This window comes from Chinchilla lanigera, unplaced genomic scaffold, assembly GCF_000276665.1.
Source record: "Chinchilla lanigera isolate Chin_1 unplaced genomic scaffold, ChiLan1.0 scaffold00013, whole genome shotgun sequence".
NCBI classification, from domain to species: domain Eukaryota; kingdom Metazoa; phylum Chordata; class Mammalia; order Rodentia; family Chinchillidae; genus Chinchilla; species Chinchilla lanigera.
The window spans coordinates 16,402,249-16,421,263 of NW_004955414.1; the positions used below are offsets into that span (position 1 = coordinate 16,402,249).

Genomic DNA, 19,015 nt, shown 5'->3' on the forward strand with positions numbered 1-19,015 from the left:
TCCTAAGGACCTTCCAGAGATGCAGGAGGATTTCAGCCTAACATCAGCTGTTGGTGTAAGAAGACCAGGAGAGAGCGGCTGGCTGAGGGGTCTAGGGCCGTGACAAGGGCAGGAGGCAGTCAGACCATGGTGACAATTAGCAGGGGACGGGTCAGGCCACGGGGCAGGAGGTTTGAGATACAACTCCGAGTCAGCTGTTCAAGGGAAGACAGCGAGCCGATTGAGTGGGGAATGAGAAAGACAGGACAGAGTCAGAGTTGGCACCCTGTTCTAACACCAGGGTGCCCTGCATTCTGTGACAGAGCTGAACCTGAGGGGACAGGCCCTGCTTGGGCAGGGCCAGCCATTCGTCTGCCACTGTGGGGCCGCACACAGTTGCAATCCTCCCTGTGCCTGGTTCCCTCATCCTGTGCCATGGGAAGAGCAAGAGTACCTGCTGCAGGGTGTGAGAAGCAGGAGTTGGCACAGGCGAGGTGCCCAAGTGTAGCACTTCCAAAGCCTCGAACCCTTGCTTCTCAACAGGGGCAGTACCGGTTCCCACGCCCAGGGGGCGCTTGTTGACTTCCTGAGAGTTTGGTGTCTGTTGGGATTTCCAAGGTGCCTAGAGGTCAGGGAGCTCAAGGAGTAACACAGAGGTGTAGTTTTTAAAGGATATGTTTGAGCTCTCAGCTGGGATGTAGCTCAGTGCTTGCTTAGCACTTGTGAGGCTCTGGGTTTGAGCCCCAGCACCAAAGGGAAAAATGATGAGGCTGTTCGCTATGTGTCTGATAGGTCCTCCGCGATTACACTAGAGGTGGGCATTATTTTATAGAGAAGGCTCAGAGTCCTGTCTTCTTAAGCTGGGCTCTGGTACCTTCCCATCAAACCCCACCTTGACCCTGGCATCTGGCAGAGTTAGCCAGCGGAAATCCAGATTTGGGGTCCACTTTTGCCACATGATGCCTGCATGTCTTGGGGAGTCACCAGTCCCCTCTCAGCCTGAGTTTGAGGGCCCCCTATGTTGCTAGCTACTGTGAGAACTGAGAAGGGTCTCCCAGGTAGGCAGGCTGCACATGGGGGTGGGCAGCCCATCTCACTGGCTTGGGGGCCAGGGGACAAAAGCCAGAGAAAAAAGCAGGCAGAAAGGGGAAGGAATGGGCCCAGCAAGGTTTGTTTTCTTTAGTAGAAAAATTTCAAACATACACAAGAGTGAAAAGAATAATTCAGCATATTATACAATGAAGCATCATATAAAGAATACAATATATCTTCAACATTTATCAACATTCTGCAATTCTTGCTTCATTGGTCCCCCTTCTTTTTTTCCTCATGTAGAAAAGCAAACCATAGATTACATATCATTTTATCCATACACACTTTAGGCTCTATCTCTAACCATAAGGGTGTTTTTCTCAAAATGTAACCACAATGCTGTTACATATACTCAATCAAATTAGTAATATCTTTTTGTTACCTAATACCAAATCTATGTTCAGTTTTCTTTTGTTGTCTCAAAAATATCTTTTTATAGTTCAGTTGTTGAGTTGTTTTTTTCCAGTACCGGGAATCGAACTCACAACCTTGCACTTGCCAGGCAGGCACTGTGCCGCTGAGCTAAATCTCCAGCCCCCAGTTGTTGAGTTGTTAAGATTCAGGATCCACATGATGTCTACATAAAGTGTCTGGCTGATGCGTGTCTCCTAAGTATCTTTTAGTCTTCAACAGCCCCCCGCCCCTTTGTCCTTTTTGCTATTGGTTGAATCAGCTGAGTCGTTTGTCTTGTAGACTTTCTCATTTTGTGCATCTGGCTGGTTGCATCCTTCTGGCATTTATTTTAGAATTAATTTATTTGCTTTAATACATATATATAAGGTACATATTTATGGGCCACAATGTATTTCCACACATGTATATGATAAATAATGATCAAATCATAGTAATTAGCATTACTTCAGATATTTATCATTTCATCATGTTGGGAACACTCAAAATCCTCTCTTATTGAAAAGCTGAGGTAGGAGGATGGCAAGTTTAAGCCCAGCCTGGGAAACTTAGCACCTTAGTGAGACCCTGTCTCAAAATAAAAGGCTGGAGGGGTAGCGCAGTGTGAAAGACCTGGGTTCAATCCCCACTACTGTGCACATCCAGAAAATGTTTTTCCTTCTTCTGGCTATTTTGAAATACACAATAAATTGTAATTTACCTTAGTCATCCTACATCCATACAACACCAGAACTGTTCCTCTAACCTGACTGTAACTTTGTATCTATTCACCAACCTCTCCCATTCTCCTGCCCCTGCCCACCCCGGCCTCTGTTAACCTCTATTCCATTCTTTACTCCTGTAAGAGCAACTTCTTGGTGGTGGATTTAGAGGAGTCACCCCCACCCCATGTCCCAGTGAACACATGCAAGTCTGGTCCACACTGTGTGTATCTACACATGGGTCCTCTGGTGGTTGCCTGTGGGTTCCAACTCTGCCACAAGTCTGAGAAGCATCCTGCCTTAGAGACTATGTCTGTGGGCCTTGAGTGGGTTGTTCCTGTGCACACTTTCGTATTTAGTGGGACTAGGTCCACAGTGGGGAGTTATAACCACGGTGTCCTGCTCACTGAGCACTATCCACATCCCTGTGCACGCCCTCCACACAGCAGACCCACCCCTTGCACTGCCTGAGGGAGATGGACGCTCCGGGACACAATTCATCCCAGAACGGCTGTATGTTTTAAGGACCCACCTGGAGCCCTGGAATGGGCAAGGGTGGGCCAGGTTTCCACCCCTCTAGAGGAAACCAGCACCTAACCCAGACAGACCTTAGCAGTGTAGAGAAGCTTCCGGAAAAGGAACTTCCCTCACTCCCGAGAGTCTTTGCAGCCCCTCTGTGCTACTTCCAGGCGGCCTTCTGCGGGTGCCACTCCCCTGGGAAGGGACACCTCTTCCCCATCCCACACACCTGCACCCAGGTCTCTGTGGGTGGAGCCTCCCTTCCTGGAGCTTTGGGGGTGAGTGAAGGTTTGTATCATCCACAGCAGGGCAGGCACCCTTCTGCACAAATGAATCTTTGGCCACGTGCTAAGACAGTGGTAGCGAACCGATGGCACGCATGCGCAGTAGGCTGTTTGTGTCACAGAAAGCCGTTATGGCACCTCTTAGCAGTCACTGGTGAGGGAGACGTGGTGGGAGCACCACAGTCCCACTGCTCTAGGGATCCGGGCCTCACACGCCAATTGGACGTGGGGACAGATGGCACATCCCCCAGGCTGTTGTGCTCCAGGGAAAGAGAAAGAAAGGGACACAGGCCCCTATGTACCACCAGGCTCTGGCCTGAGGTCTCTGACACCTGTTTTCTCCCCCTAGGAAGTAGATAACCTGAGCCCACTTCATAGCTAAAAGAAAACTAAGGCCAGGTGGCCCATGGGAAGTGGCTTACTCCTCAGTCAACCCCAAAGCCCTTGCTCTCCTCTGGCTCCCTGGTTCCCGGCTGCTTCCCAGAGAAGGGCGTGTACTGAGCTGGGGAACAGCATGGCCAGAGGGAGAGAAGGTGGGAATGAGATCGGCCTTTGGACCCCTTCCATTCCGTCCTTCCACTGATGAGGGGCCCTACCTCTCGTCCTACATCCGGTTGATACCAGCTCTTAACCAATCTCTGGTTTGGTGCTGGCCCCCAGTGGCAGCCGCGGGTATACCAGTCTCCTCAGACCACATGCAACCAGGGGATAGGCTTAGAATCCCACTCTCCCAGCCAAGGATCCTCTGAGAACAGTGAACACACATCCCCAAGAGCAGGTGCGGGGGGCTGGGGATTTAGCTCAGCGGCACAGCGCCTGCCTGACAAACGCAAGGTTGTGAGTTTGATTCCCGGTGCCGGAAAACAAAACAAAACAAAACAAACAAAAAAAAAAAGGAGCAGGTGGGGAAATAGGTCCACAGGAGAGAGAATGACCTCAGGTCCCAAAGCTAGTTAACAGGGACAAGACTGAACTAGGTTCCTCTGATTCATGAGCCATTCATTAAGTACTTTTCTGTACAGGCACTGTACTAGCGGTTTTTAATCTGATGGGCTCCAGTGAAGACAGTATTGTCCTTTTTGTATAGATGAGGGCTCTTATCGCCCCAGTGAAACCCTGTCCCACTCCCCTCTCCCTCCAGCATCTTCTCTTGGACTGAGCTCAGGGTATAACCAAGACGGACTTGTCACTTAGCCCTGCCCAAGGCTTCCACAGAGCCACCAGGTTTTGCAAAAGACCTCCTGCCGCCAGCATGTAGCTCTCAGCCTGGGATACATGAAGGGTGACATAATGATCACAGTTAGCATTTATTAGTGCTAGCTTTGTGTCAAGCATTTGTATTTGTCCACACTAACCACCCCTGCCTGCCCCTCCCCTGACAACCTGCAAGGTAAACGTGGTTTAACAGATGTGGAAACTGAACTGAAGAGAAACTGAGTGGGGAACCAGGGTGATACAGCTACTTGCTGGAGGAAATGGAATGAGAATGCAGCCTACCCAGCCCTCTAGTATGGACAACCTGCCCCTGGCTGGGGAGGCTAGATCCACTGACTCCTGGCCCTGCCCTCCCACCCCTGCTCCCCAGCTGGCTCCAGAGCACACGCTGATGTCCTTCCGGAAGGCCCTAGAGCAGAAGCTGTATGGGATCCAGGCTGATGTCACCATCAGGTAGGTGTAGGGGAGAGTGGCACCTCTTCCCCATCCCACACACCTGCACCCAGGTCTCTGTGGGTGGAACCTCCCATCCTGGAGTTTTGGAGGTGGGAGCGTGAAGGTTTGTATCATCCACAGCAGGGCAGGCATCCTTTTGCACAAATGAATCTTTGGCCACGCGCTAGGATCGTGGTAGCGAACCTGTGGCACGCATGCTGTGGTAGGCTGTTTGTATCACTGAAAGCTCTGCTACTGTATTTTTCTTTTAATGTATGAGTTGTTTTCTCTAAACTAAAACCTCAGTATTCAGGTTTAATTGCAGTGTTGGTATTTTGTAATAAATAAGTAGGTTTGGGGTTGAGCTTTGGGCATTTGGTCTCTAAAAGATTCACCCTCACTGCTCTAGGATATAAAATAGAGGCAACACCAGACTTTTCTTGGTTCATGCTGGGGAGCTGGAGCCACCCGAAGGAAGACTAGATCCACGTGTCTCCGGAGGACACAGCTCAACCACGTGGACAATGAGATTAGCAAGTTGCAGAGCAGTACAGTCACTGTGGTGCCAGTTGTTTTTTAAAAGACCACATTAAAGGGATATATACATTTTCTATCTGTAGATACATAAATATGAATTAGTGTGGATAGCAGGAAGAATTCACCCCAGCCTCTTATCAGAGATCACTTCTGGGAAGGGAAGAGGCGCAGGGCTGCCATGTATAGTTAGGTGCACGGGTTGTGCACAAAATAAGGGCATCACATTGTAAAATAAGGGCACAAAACAAGCTCACCATGCCTAGTGTGTGTGTATGATCACATCTAGCAGGTGGTGGTAGGATGCCCTGAGGAATGGGGTCTTTTACTGTTTCACACTAAGGCACCATACAAGTGATTGGCAGCCCCAGTGGGAGAGAGAAGGATGGTAGTAGGGGTGGAACTTGTCAAAGAGGCCTGCGTTTGCACCGTTTCCATTATGGCATCTCATGGACTAGGTTCCCAGCCAGATTCCACCACTTACCGGCCACGGCCTTGAGCTAGATATTTCCCTCCCCTAGCCTCAGTTTCCCCATTGTCAGATGAGACAGCATCTAGCTTCCAAGGTGACTAAGATCACGCCCAGCCTTTTCCCAGCCCTCCCTCTTGTCATCCCTACCCCACAACAGAGAGCCCCTTGCAGGTGAGGGGCCTGAAGCCCAGGGAGGGGTAGGCGGGCCCAGGGCCTGCAGTAGTGGGGAGGAGTGTGTGAGGGGCTGGTTGCCAGTGGGAAGGTGAGAGCCCTGGCAGGGTGGTGACGGCGGCTCCTCCCTGCAGCCTGGACGGTGTGCCTTTCCTCATGCACGACACTACCCTGCGGCGAACCACCAACGTGGAGCGGGTGTTCCCGGAGCTCGCCCGCAGGCCCGCCTCCATGCTCAACTGGACCGTCCTGCAGAGGCTCAACGCTGGCCAGTGGTTCCTGAAGGTCTGGCTGCACCGGGGCCCCAGCCTGAGCCTGGAGAACATGGCAGGGACCCCAAGCAGTAGAGAGGCGGGTGCCCATCAGCTCAGGGGGGCTCCAGGAGCCAGGCTGGTTAGTGGCCTCCTTTGGGCTCTGTCACTGCAGCCTGCAGACTTCACTCTTGTTCTAGGACTGCCTCCCTCACCAGGAAAGGCAGGTGGAGAGGCAGATAGTCAGCAGCTAGGATTAACTGTGACAAGAGGGAGGGGTTTATCTGGTCTGACCTGCTGCTAATGGAGGACCATGCTGGGGTCTGGGAGGCGCTCCCTGAGGTCATGCTCTCTGGAAGCAGGTATGAGGTAGAAAGGTGAGGGTTAGGTCCCCACAGGGCCACAGCCATTCATCTGACACACACCAGTGGACACTGGCAGCCCAGGGCCTCCACGCCTGGTTGCCAGGAAGACATGTGAAGACCCCAAAGGGCTGGTGACAGCACGTGTCCCTGTCTCTACCAGACGGATCCCTTCTGGACGGCCAGCTCCCTGTCACCCTCCGACCACAGGGAGGCCCAGAACCAGTCCATCTGCAGCCTGGATGAGCTGCTGGAGCTGGCCAAGGGCAATGCCACACTGCTGCTCAACCTGCGGGAGCCGCCCCGTGACCATCCCTTCCGCAGCAGCTTCGTTAACGTCACGCTGGAGACGCTGCTGCGCTCTGGCTTCCCGCAGCACCAGGTGAGCCGGGCTCGAGCCAGCTCCAGCATGAACCCGGCCCCTCCCAGACTTCAGCTTCCGCATCTGTCAAATGGGGACTGCATACCCCTGGCCTCCCTGATGGGGTCATGGTAGGGGTTTTGGGGAACAAGACAGACCTTTTGGATGTTCAAGGGCAGGAGCACGTCGGGGTCCTCCAGTTACCTCAGTAAGAGTGCTGCATGCGGGATTTGGGACCAGAGGACCCCAACACCAATCTTGATACTAGTGGCCACATGCAAAGTAATGGCTGCTTGGGTCATCTATCTTATCCGGAAGGGAAGCTTGAGTTCTCGCCACAGCCCTGGACGAAACGAGTTGTTCTGTGATAATGACCCCACCTAAGCAGTCAATGTCCACTGTGGACCAGGCATCCCCTTTAACTCTGCACATGCCCTTGGAAGGGTGAGAACTCCTGTGTGCCCCCTCCATCAGTTTTGCAGAAAAGAAACCTAAAACACACACACACCTGTGCCCACCCCACCTGCAGGTCATGTGGCTGCCTAACAGGCAGAGGCCCTTCGTGCGGAAGGTGGCTCCCGGCTTCCAGCAGACAGCAGGCTCCAAGGAGGCAGTGGCCAGCCTGAAGAGAGGCCACATCCAGCGGCTGAACCTGCGATACACTCAGGTGTCCAGCCAGGAGCTCAGGTGTCTGCCTGCACAGCCCTCAGGGCAGGGAGGGTGGGAGTGAGGTTCCTGACACCCCTGAGTAGAGAGGCAGAGGGCACGGCACGCTGGGGACTCACCTTGAGTATGATTTGAAGGCAAGAGATGCAACCTGGGGTACGTCTGGCTTCTCCTGTGAGCCTGGCCCTCTGGGTGACTCCTTCCACCAAGGACAGTTGTGAGGGTGCAGGAGGCTGTGATTCAGTTTCCTGGCTTCCCACACTGGGGGGCAGCCTGAGCCTAGGCCAACCAGTCTCTGTCCCTTGCCCAGGGACTATGCATCCTGGAACCTGAGTGTGAACCTCTACACTGTCAACGCACCGTGGCTCTTCTCCCTGCTGTGGTGCACTGGGGTCCCATCTGTCACCTCCGACAACTCCCACACCCTATCCCAGGTGCCTTCCCCGCTCTGGATCATGGTGAGTTGGAGACTGCTGAGGGCAGACAGCACCTGGGGTGGCGGAGAGAGGCAGGCAGGAAGCTGCCTATGGCTACCTCAACCCTTGGAGAGCTCTGCCTGTGGGTTAGTTCCTGGGGAGGTCTGTGGATGGGTGGGGAGTGCCGAGTGTGCAGGCTGAGGGCGTAAAGATCTTCATGGCCTCTGGGATCTGTGCTAAGGTGCTGGAAGGACCCTGGGCCTGACCCACAGGGAAGAACACATCCTTTAGGAGCCCTTGAGAAGTAAACAGCTACTTGGACTTTTTGGTTTGGGGGAGTTTATTATATTTGATTTTAAAGGAAAAGAGGATAACAACAGGATAAGATAGGGAAAGTCGAAGTCTGGCTGGCAGTGTGCAGGCCAGGGCATCCCACCACAGGGCGGTGACCAACAGCAAGAGAAGCCTCTTCTCCCACCCTTGCCAGGCCCGCCTGGGACTGAGGAGGCTTGAGGCTGCACATGGGGTTCTGCCCTCCCCACCCTCTGTGTCCCCTACTGGGGAGGCATCAAGCCCTGGGGTCACCGTGCAGTGACATGTACTTCCCCACATGCAGCTGTTCACAGGCTCACATGCCCGCCCGCTGTGTCACGCCCTCACATTCAGATACAGCACCCATGTTTCATCATTCACCTCTTGCTTGGCGCTCCCTTAAGCACATAACCACCCCCCAGGCTTAACTCAGCACTTCTGAGTGTGTACACGCGTGCATGCACACACATGCCCCACCCCTAGGCCCACAGTGCCCAGAGCTCGCTCTTGCCAAGTGAAATCGCAGGCCCTCAAGCCTTCCGACGCTCCCCTGCCCCTCCCTGATGGTCACATGGGGTCCTCCAGCCCATGGACCCTCTATCTGGATGGGCCATGACTGGAAGCTGGCCTCGGGCCATCTATCCACAGCCCCCAGAGGAGTACTGTCTCATGTGGGTCACCGCCGACCTGATCTCCTTCACCCTCATCGTTGGCATCTTCGTGTTCCAGAAGTGAGTAAGCGCTGACACTTCCATGGTTTTCCCCACCCTTGGCAGGCCCAGTCCCCACTCCAGCTGGGCAAACCTTCCTCTGAGCCCTGCGCCCTAGGCCAGAATAAGGCCTGACCAGGAGAGAAGGAGTCCAGGGCCCCTAAGCCCTCTTCCCTCAGCCAGAAGCTTTTGCAATGAGCACCCAGCTGGAAGCCCAGAGCCAAGCTCTGCTCTGACCTGCTGTGCGGACCTAGGCAAATTCCAGCCCCTCTGAGGGCTAGCTGTTAGCCAGGGCAGAGATTCCTGGCAGCACTTGGCACTCACTGTGCCCGGCTAAACTTCTCCCCACCCCTCAGCACAGCAGCTGCCATACGGTTGCAGGGTGGGAGGGTGGTCCAGGGGAGGGTTTAGGGCCAGCCTAGACCCTGCACCCAACCAGGAACCGAGGGGCCGGGTATGATTCTTGACTGACGTTCTCTCTCTGTCCCATCCCGCTCTGATCCGGCGCATGTCCCTCTCTCCCCTCCCCTCTTTCTGCTGCACTCTGGCATCTCACAGCTATCACTTGATCAGGTAATTCTGGTGTGGTCCTCCTCCTCCTCCTGTTCCTCTTTCTCCTGTCTCACCGCCCCCTTCTCCGGTTCTGTCTGAAAACCTGCTGTGCACCACGCCCTGTGCTGGGTCACCCTCGCCGAAAGCCCCCTTGCCTGAAGGTCTGTACTCCTCCTTCTCCCCTGCAGTCCTCCTCTGCTTTTCCCATTTTGCTGTTCTGTTCTCTACTCTGTCCCTACTGCAGTCTCCGCAGGTGAGGACCAGCGTTTCCTTGACAGGTCCCTGGCCTGGCCTCTCAGCACCAGTGTCTCCCTTGGGAAGAAGGTCCCCAGCTGAGCAACCCAGTTCCCTAAGTCCAGCACTAATGGGGGCCTTCCCCACCTGCACAATGCAGTACCCACATTTCTGGCTCTCTCTCTCTCTCCCTCTGTTGCGTTCTGCCTCTCTGGACTTTTTTTCCTCTTCCATCATCCACGCTATCTTTGTGTCTCTCCCATTTCTTCTCTTTCTGTCTCTGATTCCCACCTCCTAACCATCCACATCCCCCATCCTTTAGGGTAGACAATGGCTTCCTGTCCCGGATGCGCTTGGCTTGGCACCTTCCTGCTGGGTTTTAATGTTAATTTCCCAGATGAGACTTGGGTCTCGGACCCAAGTCCCCCATGCCTTAATTAAGCCCTCCTCGGTCCCGCAGCTTCACTGGCCAACTAGTAGGAGGAGAACCTGCTCTCTGTGGTGACCGGAATGAGCCTGGTGAAGGGACATGTAGCCATCAATCCTTGCATCCACGAGTGGGCCAGCATCCACATGTGCTGCTTGTGTGCTGGGCCCATCAGATATAACCAGGGCTGCCTGCTGAGGATCAGGAGCAGCCCTTTGGAGGAAGAGACCTGGGAGACGGGGGAGCGGGGAGTCATTTCCCTGTATGCCTCATTCTTACATTTATTCACTCAACAAATACATGTCCAGCATGTGCAGTGTGGCCGGCACTGAGGTTGGTGCCAGGGACTGGCAATAACTAAGAGGCAGAATCCCTGCCCTGAAGGATTCATAAGGCAGCTAGCCCAGCCAGGACACAGGGGCTTCCCCTCAGCCTCCTGCTTTTACCTTGTCTGTCTGCTCTGTCCATCTGTCTGTCCATTTCTGCTATGCGGACCCCATCTAGAAACTCACAGTTGATTCCTTGTGGAATCTTGGCTCCCTCCACCTACCCAAGCAGGGTTCACTCCCGGGGGGGGCGTTCCAAGGTGCCCATTTGTTCCCGTTGGTGGGACAGGGGTGGGGGGAAGTCCAACTTTCTGCCTTGGTCCTAGGAAAAGTCCAAGTTCAGAGACCAGGGATTTGGGGCTAGTTTGGAAGTACTACTGCAAAAACAATCCCAGGGCTTGGAACCTGAATCCTCACTGCTCTGTCCTGTGCATGCCCATCTCCTGGCCTGTTCTGATTCGTTTTATCCCTCTCCCTGCCGCCTTTTCAGACAACAGATTTAACGCTTCAGCCATCCCTCCCCATTAAGGTTGCTGGAATAGAGGAGCAGACAACCTCACCCCAAGTCACTCTAACACCCTTGCCTCATGGACACATAAGGGTCAGTTCTGAGCACAGCCCCAGTGCCAGCTGCCCTTGCCTGCTTCCCTTTCCTTCCCCTCTGGCTTCGCTCAGCTGGTCATGGTGGTGAGGCTACTGGAGCATCAGAGAGGACTTCCAAGACTGGGTATAGCCCAGGGAGAGCTGAGTCCTGCCTGCTGAGCTCCTTCCTCCTCCAGATTTGTGCCACCCAAGACACTCGTGTACAAAACCGGAGGCACCTGAGACAGAGCTAACCAAACCATTTTTCCGGTTGTGAATTTAGGGTTTTGGAGGTAAGAGGGAGACAGGAAAGCCCAGGCTGAGAATCAGTAGACTCAGGCTCCGGCCCCCATTCTGCCACTCTCTGGGCCTCAGTTTCCTCATTTGTATAGTTGGACTTAAGTCCTGCTGGTCTCTCAGGCCACATGCAGACAGGTTCCAGAAGTGGCCAGGATCCCTGCTCCAGGAGTGGGTGGAGAATGACCTGATGCCCAGGGGGTCATCTCTGCAGGTGGCGCCTGGGTGGCATACGGAGTTACAACCCTGAGCAGATCATGCTGAGCGCTGCAGTGCGCCGAACCAGCCGGGACGTGAGCATCATGAAGGAGAAGCTCATCTTCTCAGGTGCGCAGCCCACAGGCAGGCCAGGGCAGGCCCCGGGCTCAGGGCTCTGCACCCACACACATTCACACACAGCATGTGCAGGAGGGGAGCAGACAGCCATACAGAGCCCTGTGGGTTCCCACACACAAATAAGGAGGCGCAGGTACACACAGAAACACACACCTGCATATGCACTCAACTCCAGATCCTGTGGCTCCTTGTCATGCTTGTTGGGCCAGGGTGGCATGCGGGCTGGGAAGGGAATCTGTTCTGGAGATCACCGCCCTCTGCTTGGTCATATACAGATCCCATAAATAATGATTTTTGCTCCTGCGCATTGCCAGTCTCTGCTGACATTCCCAGTCTGATGCAGAAGGGAGCGGTGCAGACAAGGGCATGGAGAACAGATGTCCCTAGAACTCCCACAGTGGGTGCTGAGAGTGGTCAGAACTCCCTGGGGCAGTGAGGAAGGATGGAGGGTGGTAAGAGGTGCCTGGGTAACGGCTGGGGTGTGGGCTGGGCGAAGGAGGGACAGCTGTGCTTGGAGGCAGTGAGGGAGCTCTGACTGGGCGCTGGAATCACACAGCATCCGCAGACTGAGTCCGCTCCACAGACCTTTCCTGAGCCCTTGCTCCAGCCCAACATTGCCAGCACTACAGCACAGACATCCTGAAGGTGCTCTCGACGGCACCCACACAGAATGTGACCAAGGTGGAGGGATGTAGGGCTTTCCCTGATGGGTGTGGCCTGGGGGAGGCCCATCCCAGACTGGGGACTCCGAGGAGGCTTCTAGGAACTGCCATTACAGATGAGAAGACATGACCAGATTTCAGGACAAGGTGTTGACGGGGAGCTCACTCCTGAGAGGGGCCAATATGCACAGGCCCTGAAGAGAGTAAGCACTGGGAGCCAGGCTCAGGGCACGCAGATGGTTTTCTGCGGCTGGAAGGTAGAGTCCCAAGGGGCAAGGTAACGGGCCAGAGAGGGCTCAGCAGAGACCAAGGAGGGCCTGGAATGCCAGGCTCCATACCAGCCAGCCAGTGGGTACAGCAATCCCCAGTGCCCCACAGGAGACTGTCCACCCCACCTGTCAGCCATCCCAAGGGCCCTGTTCTCCCCGACTCACTTTCTGTTTCCCTTTGGCCCACAGAGATCAGCGATGGCGTGGAGGTCTCGGATGAGTTCTCCATGTGTTCAGACAGCAGTTACGACACATATGCCAACAGCACTGCCACCCCAGGGGGCCCCCGAGGGGGCAGCAGCCAAGCCAAGACTCTCACGGACCGGGGTGGGCGTTAGCTGAAGACCTGTGTGTCCCCAGCCTGTACCTAATGTAGAAACATGGGGTGCCCAGGAGGCTGGCAGAAGAGTGGGCTCACTTGGAGTGCTCTGGGAGCTGGCTCCACAGCCTCCTTGTGGGCTCCAGGCCCTTGTTAGCCATGGCCTCCCTTGGAGGGGATCGCCTCCCTTGAGGCCCAGGTGGGCCAGGACTCCAGCCTCCCAGATGCCCCTGCAGGCCTGGGGCTCCTTCTGGGCAGTGCAAAGCCTGGTCCTCAGGTTCTGTTCTCATGGCCTTCCCTCGTATTTGCGCCTGGAAGCTTTGATGGGCCACTGGGCCGTGCCGTGTCCCCTGTGGCAGTGGAAGATGTGGATGCTCACCCTTGCCCACGTGTGTCTGCCCACCTATCCGTGCCATGAGGCAAACTTCCCTGTTTTATCCTCTCTTGAAGACCTGGGCTGGGCCTTTCCCCCAGCCCCTGGCAGCTCTGCTTCCCACATCAGTCTCAAAGCACAAGGCGGTTCAGCCCAGGAGGAAAGCCAGCGGCTGTGGTGGAGACATCTCCTCCCTGACCAGCCTCCCACCACCACTGACCTCCGCCCCAGCAGAGGACTTGAGCCATGTCCCCTAAGAGCAGCTGAAGATGGCCAAAAGTGCAGGCTCAGGCTGCTCTGTCTCACACCCAAATGTCCAGCAGGCCTCTGGGCAGAAGGGGCCCTGGGGCCCAGGAGATCCACAGACTGACAGACCTCAGGTTCCCACATCAGCAGCCACAGGGCAGGGGCCACCTGGGAAACGTTCTGGGCACAGCCAAGCATGGGCATGTGGCTAAGGTGGGCTGCAGTGAAGGGAGCCTGAAGGCCTCGGCCAGGATGATTAAAGCTGCCATCTTGATGTGTGTTGTCTGAACTGTCCGCAGGACTACGGGGACAGAGCATGTTGGGTTTGAGGTTAGTTCTGGCCCCATGATTGGAGAAGGAACCACTCAGAAAAGAGTAGGACAAGAGCAGGGTAGCAAAGCCCCTACCCTGTGTCAGCCAGGATGTCTGGGGTGGTCTGGGGTGGAGAGGACACTCTCGGAGGGGTAAAGCGACTGTCCAGGGCCACACAGCATTGAAAAAGTAACGCCAGGATCCCACCTACATTCTGACTCCAGCCTTAACCAGCGAGGAACGGCACAGTAGGTAGGGAGGGCTCTGAGTCTGATGCAGAACTGAGGAACAGGACCGGCAGGTCCTCACAGCCACAGACGCATTTTGAGGTCCCCTGTCTGTGGAGAGACAAGCCCACAACCCAGAGATGCCTCTTCCTAGGGGAGAAGGATTGACTGTATCCTGAGAGTCTCTATGTCTTAGGTGTGTCCTAAGGGAAAACCAGGAGGCTAAATACATACCTTGCTCCCTAGTAGCGAAGGGTCCTGTTTCTTCTCCAAACTGGGGTCTTTATGAGTGTGAGAGATTCTATCACCTTCTTGGGAGAAAGGAAAAGACCATCTTCCAAATACTGGCCCCTCCACAGGCCCACTCTCATTAACCTCTAGGACAGCTCCTTGCGGCTGAGGGCAGTCACACCTTCCTTGCCACTGCACATCTCACAAGCACTTCCCTTCCTGGGGCAGAGGTCGGCTCCCACCCGTCCTGGACACAGGCATGAGAGAAACCCAGAATTGCGTGGGCAGGGGGCAAGCATTGCCCTTTCTGAAATACCCCAATGACCTCCTTCCCAGCCTCTGGCAGCCCACCCAAGAAAGAGGACAGGACTGAGGGGACAGACCTTTCATGCCAGTCCTTCCTAGTCTAATCAGCTTCCCTGGGCCACTGGCCTGGGTATCCAAGGCTCCTAGCCACCCTTGGCAAGGCTGTCCCCAACCTCAGCTGACCTGCAGCCCATGGTCCATCCCAGCTCCTCTCCCATGAGCTGAGGGATTACTAAAATCCCTACCTTCCTGCTGCCCTCTGCGTCTCCCATGTCTGCAGAGGAGAGTGCACTGCCCTCTTCACAGAGAAACTTCCACCCTGGTAAGCACTCTTCCCTCTGTCCTCAGAGGCTGAGGCCTTCTCTGGGCTTCCAGCTCTGCCGGGTCCCCTCCATGACTCCTCAGCCCTCCTGTCCATGAATAGATATGAAGGTACCCAGATCTCTCACATCCTTCAACAAGCCCGCCATACAGAAAACTCTCTTTTTGGGGGTTAAAAGTGTTCATCATTTCCTGTAGCAGGGCTCATGGGACAGACTGGCCAGACCATGGGACATGTGTCCAGCCAAGATCACAGTGAGCCCGCCCATCAGCTCCTTCTACAAACTCTGGACCTGCCTGAGCTTAGCCAGGGCAGGCTCCTACCACACCTGGCCTCCATAAGGCTGATTTCCTATGGCGTGTGGCTTGCACCCACCCTCTTCTGAAAATCTGAGCAACCCAAAGTGATAGGCACGACCAGGGTCTGACAAGATGACAAGACGGAGATGACAAGATGAAGAGCCAGGCCAACCAGGCTCTTGTCAAGGCAGCCTCCTCCCCAAAGCACTGCTCCCACAGGGCAAATCTCTCACTCACCCACGTACCAGGCCCTGTGGCAGCTTGTGGAGACAGCACATGATCCAGCACCAACCCATGAATCCCTTTCGTCTAGCTCTATGAGGCCAGGCCAGCACAGAGCTGCCTCATTCTTCCACCCAAATCATTCTGGCCACACCCTGTCCCACTACGCCCCTTCCAAGGGACACTCACCCCGCCATGCACACCACACCTCAGACGTAGGTCCACACGCTGCTTGCATGCACACATAGACATCTGTCATATCACAGGCATGTACATCCCACGGATATATACACCCCTGTGATACACAAGCCACGGAGACATGAAACCCTGACACAAAAATGAACAGTCACCTAGAGACACAAAGGGAACAGGGTCACACCAAGTCTCAGAATGACATGTCTGCTGTCAAGCAGGGATACAGACACAGCACAATCCCCCAGGGGCAGGAGGGAAACCTCAATCCTTAACTGTGGCAGTCACCTTTTGGGGTGCATCTGTAGCTACACAGTGGTACACCCACATATCCACACCACCCCAGGGCTACACGGTCACTATCTCCCATGCACTCTCACAGTCACAAGTAGGTATCCAGGAACAGTTAGGCTGACAAGCACCCCATCTACCTAAGGCAGACACAGCCCCCTACACTTGTGTTTCATTCAGGAACAAGGCTTGCACCAGGCCATCCTCAGTCCCAAGCACACCAGACCACAGAGTTGCACACACAGTCAATCCCAGGCTTACTACCGCCCCCTCCCTCTTAGGGACTGGTCCAAGAGTGGAACAAAAGCCCAGCGTCCACCCCTCCCCCTCCCCTCTGCTCTCCTCCTCCTGGCGTCCAGCCCCTTTGTCCTCCCTCCGTTGAGCCCTAGCGGAGTCTGGGCAGAGCAGCAGGGACATTGTGAGAGTCAGGCAAGCAGGGGCAGGAAGCAGGCACAGACCAGAGGGAAGCAGTCCCCGCACGCACGTGCAGAACAGCAGCGCTGGAGCCCCTGAGAGGGGGCGTGGCCAGGTAAGCACCAGGTACTTGGGGGCAGGGCTTGGGATGCAGGCTGTGGGCTGTGTGCTGTCCAAAAGTTTGAGCGTGAGTGCCGGTGAAAAGAAAGATGGGGGTGGTGACATGTTAACCAACTTCCACAAGCTGGGTCTCTCAGTCTGCATCATGACCACTGGCTTGAGGCCCTTAGGGAGTGTGTTTTATGCAGTTCCACCCATGAATCCCCTCCCTTCCATGTTGGCACTGGGTGACCTTCAGTCCCCAGACCGGGAATCCCAAGGGCAGAAACTGAGTCTCAGGTCCTTGTCTCTGTGTGTCCACAGTACAAGTGCCGAGAACTGTAGACAGCACTAGAATAAACAAGTATGGGTACACTTTACAGGAGAGGGCTCCCTTCCTCTCCACAGGAAGCCCTAGCCTGTCCTGCCCATCTTAGGGGGAGAAATCCCTCCCTATGCTGATGAGCTCTCCCCTCTCACATCTCAGCTCTGAGTGTGGCTGTGTCCTAGGCTGGAGGCAGCATGTGCAGACGGCCTGTCTCATCTCCTTCCCAGGGTCCCCATCTGCACCTCGGGGACATGCTTCGCCCTGGCAAGTGTGGCAGAGGGGCTAGGCATGCAGAGACTGGAGCTGGCTGTGTTCAGGGTCCAACCCCTCTACTTGGACAAAAATCAGTCGATCCTGTCTACTGAGGGGCTCGTTTATCCTGATGCTGAGGCAGGAAATCCACTGCCCAGGATGACCCAAAATAAGCTGTCAAAGCCAGGCTGACACTGGGCAGGATCTGACTTCCAAGGGTCAGAGTGAGCTGAGAAGCTGAGATCAGAATGGAGAGAGAAACAAGGGGCTGAGCTGAGCTCCCCTGGAGTAAGTTGCTACATAGAGGGAGCTCCCCAACCCTGGAATCCCGCAGACAAACAGAGGCTGTATGTTCATCAGGGCCTAATCCTCATCATCACCAGAACAGCCCTTTAGGGTGCTCTGCAAACACCGCCCCCCTTTGACCCTCCCAGCAAACTTCTGCAGGGCGGCTTCTCTCTGTGTACCTTTCCACACAGCAGAGTTAAAGAGGTGTGTGTGTGTGTGTGTGTGTGTGTGTGACTAAAGATACTTCTCAGGGTTGTAGGGGTCAAATTAAATTATGTAAACAAAAGCAACCATCACACTGTAGTATACTCCCTTTAGCGGCAGTAAACACAGATAAGGTAGCATCTACTGAGCATGTACTACTACCTACCTAGCACTTTTCATTCATGTCATTCACAACTCTGGGACTGAGGCATTATGTTCCGGTTTCAGAGGAGACCAGGGAAGCAGGGAGTGACTTGCCTAGAGGTCACATAGTGCCAAGTGGAGGATCAGAATCCCACTGAGTCCTTAAGAGGTTGGTTCTTTCCACTTCCCTGGAGCAGGAGACATCCTCCCTCCACTCCCTTGCCTTCACTTGGTTAATTCTCCCCATCCTTCTCTGTCTAAAGCTCCCTTCTTAGAAACCCCTTCCCTGATTCCCCTCCAACTAGGTTTATTGCCCCTTCTATGACTTCCCCTAATTCTCCATAAACTCCCCCAGGAGTTCTCCACAAGCTCTCCTGACAGGCTGTGAGCCCTGGGAAGCTCTCGGGGACTATGTTTGTCTTGGTCATTGCCTGGAATAGAAATATTGTAAGTCACAATAAATATTTATGACCTTGAATAGGTATTGAGCATCTACAGCATGCTACGGGGGGAGGGGGCAGATGAACAGAATACAGTGGAGTAGAACAGAATCAGTGCTTGTTCAATGGGAAGAGCTACAGGAGATCTGCAGAAGACTGGATGGAGGGGAAGTAGCCACTCATACATGCATGCACACACATGCATGACACTCTGCGGTTGCCCGAATCTGTGTCACAGGACCCTCCCTTTACTGGCATTTTGTATGGGCTCCGGTAACCTCCCTGCCTTCAGCTCACAGCTTTGAGGTAAACGCTCTCCGTGGTTGACTCACGAGGCTCTGTGCTACTGAGATACCCTAAGTATTGCCCAGGCTGTAGTAAACCATGCCTTTATTGCGCTCCCCTCAAATTACCCTATTTGAGAGCCTACCATCTGTCTCTTGCAGAGACGGGTGAGGAAAAGCTTAGCAAGTCTGGAAAAAAGAAAAGGCCAATATGGCTGAAGTAGGTAACTGGGAATGAAGGTGGTACAGATAAAGCATAAGCTAGATCAGAAGGCGATGGGATGCGCAGACGGAAGGAGGAGCTGGTGAACGAATGCAGACATTAACAAAATAAGGAATACAAGCAGGGGTGTGCCACGAGCTACAGGCCTCCGTCCCCTAAGCCGGCCCGCCAGGAGGATCTCCCGACGCTGTTTGTGTTCTCTACCTGGCAGGATGTGGGAGGCCCCGGAGCCGGAGGAGCCGGAGCCGGGCTGCGAGCTGCCGTGCGCGGCGTCCTGCCACGCGCAGCGCGTCCTGCAGACCCTCAACGCTTACCGGCGGAGCGGCACCCTCACCGACGTGGTGCTGCGCGCCGGCGGCCGCGACTTCCCGTGCCACCGCGCCGCGCTGAGCGCAGGCAGCGCCTACTTCCGCAGCCTGTTCG

General features: G+C 54.9%; 1 protein-coding gene across 1 annotated transcript in view; it reads left to right on the forward strand.

The window, feature by feature from the left end:
* The window catches only part of Gdpd5 (glycerophosphodiester phosphodiesterase domain containing 5), a gene marked incomplete in the record, with an annotated part of 93,332 nt that extends 79,544 nt beyond the window's left edge, over positions 1 to 13,788 (forward strand). Inside the window, 8 exon segments of the mRNA XM_005379889.2 lie at positions 4,572 to 4,654; positions 5,948 to 6,098; positions 6,590 to 6,808; positions 7,317 to 7,474; positions 7,764 to 7,911; positions 8,830 to 8,912; positions 11,524 to 11,636; positions 12,766 to 13,788. Coding sequence (XP_005379946.1) covers positions 4,572 to 4,654; positions 5,948 to 6,098; positions 6,590 to 6,808; positions 7,317 to 7,474; positions 7,764 to 7,911; positions 8,830 to 8,912; positions 11,524 to 11,636; positions 12,766 to 12,914 — 1,104 coding nt within the window.
* Between the last annotated feature and the right edge of the window lie 5,227 nt (positions 13,789 to 19,015).